This window comes from Solanum stenotomum, chromosome 11 (genome assembly GCF_019186545.1).
Source record: "Solanum stenotomum isolate F172 chromosome 11, ASM1918654v1, whole genome shotgun sequence".
Classification (NCBI taxonomy): domain Eukaryota; kingdom Viridiplantae; phylum Streptophyta; class Magnoliopsida; order Solanales; family Solanaceae; genus Solanum; species Solanum stenotomum.
The window spans coordinates 55,949,998-55,954,259 of record NC_064292.1 but is presented as its reverse complement, the minus strand read 5'-3'; the positions used below and the strand labels follow the sequence as shown (position 1 = coordinate 55,954,259).

The window sequence follows — 4,262 nt, the reverse complement described above, 5'->3', positions numbered from 1 at the left end:
CCATCAACAAAATTTTCAGCTTGGTGTTTTCTTAGACGTGAACCCGGAATCTGTGAGTACCTAAGTACTTTTTAGTGCACAGACAAAGAAACTCAAGGGAAAAAACACAAGGACTATACAGAAGACGAAAGAGTTATTGACCTGAATGTTTTCGTTCAACGCCTCCAATAGTCTTGCTTAAACTTGTACCTTTAACTCCTAAAGGGAAAGTAGAACTTTATACATGATCATAGAAATATTGATTGAACTTGTGCTGCAATACTAGGTTAATTACCTTCTTTAACGCGTCAAGCAAAGCTGGGATTATAGTGTTAGAGGTCGTTTGAACTAGGGACTTGCCACAACCTGTTACAGGACGCCCTTTCTTCGTAGCACAAGGAGCTGAGTTTAACAGTAATGGCATTGCTACAAAAGGAATAAATGCAATTAGCAAACCTCAGATTTGGTTTATAACGAGGAAAAATGAATGATTAGAAGAAGAAGATACATGTAGAAAATTTACCAGAAATAGCAGTCATTCTTACTAAAGCACTAACAACCTGCATAAACCACAAGTTAGGTATGACAGATCAAGGATTTTTCTTCCAGAAGTTCACTTTTTATCGCGATTTTTCTAGTCCCAGAAGTGACATTAATCGTGCTACATATGACAATGTACTGAAGACATCTAGTTCGATAAGTTGCTTATTTCACAACCATCTACATTCAGACATAATGTGACTAATACATATGACAAGCATTTAAGTGAAATTTCATACGAGTGTTATAGGAAGATCAAACCTTTCATCATTTGAATTATTGGAAACACTCTCAAATGAGGAATGAAATCTTCCCCTAAGCATTTGCATTGTCTATATGGTTCTTAGTAAGTTAATCGACAGCTCCAGGAAACAGTATAATTATACGATGCCTTCTTAAAGGAGACGTAAAGATAGAAGCTTTATTCACCTTTTCAACATAATCAAGGTAATGCATTATAGAATCATATACATATGCAGAGTCCTCTGCAGTGTCCTGAGCAAATGAAGTTTAGATCGAGAACACCAGAGACTTAAACCAAAAAAAAATGCTCATTTTGAACTCCGGAAAGTAAAGTACCTGTGATGAAACAAGACATGACAGATAAAAGCTTATGTCATTTACTCATATACACATGAACGAATAAACATGTTGTAGATTGGTAAATGTGACATTACCTGTATAGAAACACGACTAATTCACTCACTATCTCGTGCTGGTAAGGTTTCAAGATATCTGCACTGCAACTGTGACTGAACAACGTATTGTATAGCTGAAGTTGCACGTGTCTATACAAACGAGACAACATTACTAGGCAACGATATGTACTTACAATGGATAAGTTTGATTCGAGGAATATCAAATCACCCAATACTTCTATCAAAGCTGGAAGAAGTTGCTGGTGATATTGTTCTTGAAAATGTGGGCTCATATACATTGACAGCTGACCACTCCATGCCAGAACAACATACCCTGTGTAATCCCACAACAACAATATACCACTTCTCATATTCAACTTTTCCTTGGACTGCTCCATTCCACTACCAATTCCCTCGATGTCCACCTACATTATTTACCTCTCGAGACCCTCAACACCTCTCTAGCTACTTAATTCCCTAATGCAATTAGTTGTCCAATCCCACATTCTATTTGCATCCCCACTACTCCCCCAAGCCCTCATCGTCATCAACTTCTCTCCCATCGCGTAGTTCTATTAGTAGTCAAGCCACCTCATTTAATCCTCGACAAGTCATACAAAGCCATCTTCTTTTTCTTCCTCTTAATCTCTAAATCCATTGCTAAAAGCTTATGTTGAGTTATAAGATACTCACTCGGGATTAATTTCCATCACACTGTCTAAGGAGTCAGTAGTCTATTTGAGTCTTAGCCACCGTACTACAAAAAAGTCACCAACTAATCCTCCGTGGGAAAACTCAAATTAGCTATCACCAAATCAAAAACTCCGCTTTGTTAATATATACAGACAATGAATAGAATTATTATAGCATTGGAAAGAATAATAGTAGGTACCATGCACCATTTTTTGAAGTTAGAAAATGATAATTAAGGTCGGACCTAACTCAATCCCAAAACATGAAAGCATAGAGAAGAATAAAATAACTAGGCACAACATAGTATATATCCCCTTATCAATAAGAAATGAACGTTGGGCCTAACTCAATCTCAAAAGCTAGCTTAAAAGGTTATGATTGCACGAAACCATTATATAGAGATAACGATTCATTTCCTCAGACAATATGTGTGACATTAACACTTTTTGAAAGTACGTCCAGGACTGAACATCTGGGGCGTGGACAAACATAATATTAACGTCAAACATATAGTAAATAACCAAAACATAGGAACAAGTCTGAGTCTCATAGACTAATACCATGATGAATAAACGTTGGACATAACTCAATCTCAAAAACTAGCTTAAAGTATTATAATTGCCCAAACGATCCATTTCCTCCATCAATATGTATGTAACATGTCCTCACACACCCTCAAAATTGAACAACTGGAGTGTGGACAATATAACATTAAGAACCAACACAAAATAAATAACCAAGAAATAGAAATGGATGTACGGACTCTGATACTATAATAAGAAATAAACATTATATAGTGCCCAAACTTAATTTCCAAAACTAGCTCATAAGTTAAAAGTTGCCCTTAAATAAGAAGATTATAACAACTCATTTCGTTTGCGAACATAAAATACTGAACACATACCCCTGGTTATGGACAGTTACATGTAATTATCTTCGGTGATTTAATTAATATTCTTCTTTTTAAAGAATAAATAATTTATATATAACTAGTGGGAGCCTCAAGTTAAAGTAGATGATTGTGACTTCCAAATTCCTGGAGATCACATTTTTTTCTATATATGTAATAATAACAATACGTCAGTATATGTCTAGATTTGTGTCACAAAAACAGTATTAATACTATGCCAAAACTTTATAGAAAAGGTAGTGCGTCTTCTTTTTTTTTCTTCTTTTGAAATTCGGAATGAAGTCTATATATATTGCTCGGATTTTTCAAAAATGTGGTCAGATTCACTGCGAATTCTTCAGGAATAGTGCTTTTTTGAAGAATCAAGACATGGATGCGATGACATTTTTAGAGAATCCGAACAACATAGTTGGAAACTAATATAAGAAGCGAAATTAAGAAAATAAAATAGTGAATTTCAGTAATTCGAAATAATGGCATCATTATTCACAAAATAAACTAAATTATTTATTTTTTCCATATACATCATTATTTGATAAATATTGTAGAAACTGTTTGAGTTGTATTTCAGGTAAAAAAACAGTTTTCACCTTACAAAACATTCAGACATATATATTTTTTCCAAGATGTTTAAAACATAGATGAATATTGTGAACTATTGGATCTTGAATCCTTTATATTACTAATTGAAAAAAAAGCTAAACAGATCCCACTTATAGAATTATACTGGATATATGTTGTTATAATTAACACAAACAGTACTATATTGACAACCAAATGATGAAAAAAGAAAGGTAAATTAAGCCTATGTTGCTCGATCGGTCTCATAAAATATCGTCAAATACGTGTTGAATCCTCCAAAAACAGTGTATTTTTGAAGAATCTGACACGAATACAACAACATTTTGAAGTGTCCGAGCAACATAGAATTAAAACCATAAACAAGAAAAGTACAAGATTTACTTACAAATGTGAAAATTTTGTAGATTAATTTGAACAAGATGAGTACTCAGAAGATAATAGTTCATCTAATAGATCAGGACCTAAATCTTCAAATATCAACACATTTTCTTCTTTAATACTAATATTCTTTTTTTTTCTTGATGTACTATTTCTCTTCTTGTGTTTCTCTTTTAGGGCTGCAGCTGGACTAGACATCAATCCATCTTTAATATTGTTAAATTCCATTTTTGTTAGGGATTCGCGCACTTTATCTACTGAAAAATTCAAGCAAGTTGAAGGACCTCTCATGCAAAACGCGGCTTGGTCATAAGTCAAAGCAGCTTCTTCAGCAGTATCAAACGTTCCGAGCCAAACCCTTGTTCCATTCCTTGTTGAATCCCTAATTTCAGCTGCATACTTTCCCCATGGCCTTTTTCGAACACCTATATAATTTTTTTTCTTATCATCAACTTCAACTTCGACTTTGATGTTTGAAATTAGTTTTTCATGATGATCTTGAATCTTCAAATCCATCTATAAATGGAGTAACTTTATGTGTT

General features: G+C 33.9%; 1 protein-coding gene across 1 annotated transcript; it reads right to left on the bottom strand.

The window, feature by feature from the left end:
- Positions 1–3,473: 3,473 nt before the first annotated feature.
- LOC125845606 (ethylene-responsive transcription factor 1B-like) lies at positions 3,474–4,262 on the bottom strand. Its single transcript, XM_049525155.1, has one exon. The coding sequence runs from the start codon at positions 4,234–4,236 to the stop codon at positions 3,748–3,750; it is 489 nt and encodes a 162-aa protein (XP_049381112.1). The 5' UTR covers positions 4,237–4,262; the 3' UTR covers positions 3,474–3,747.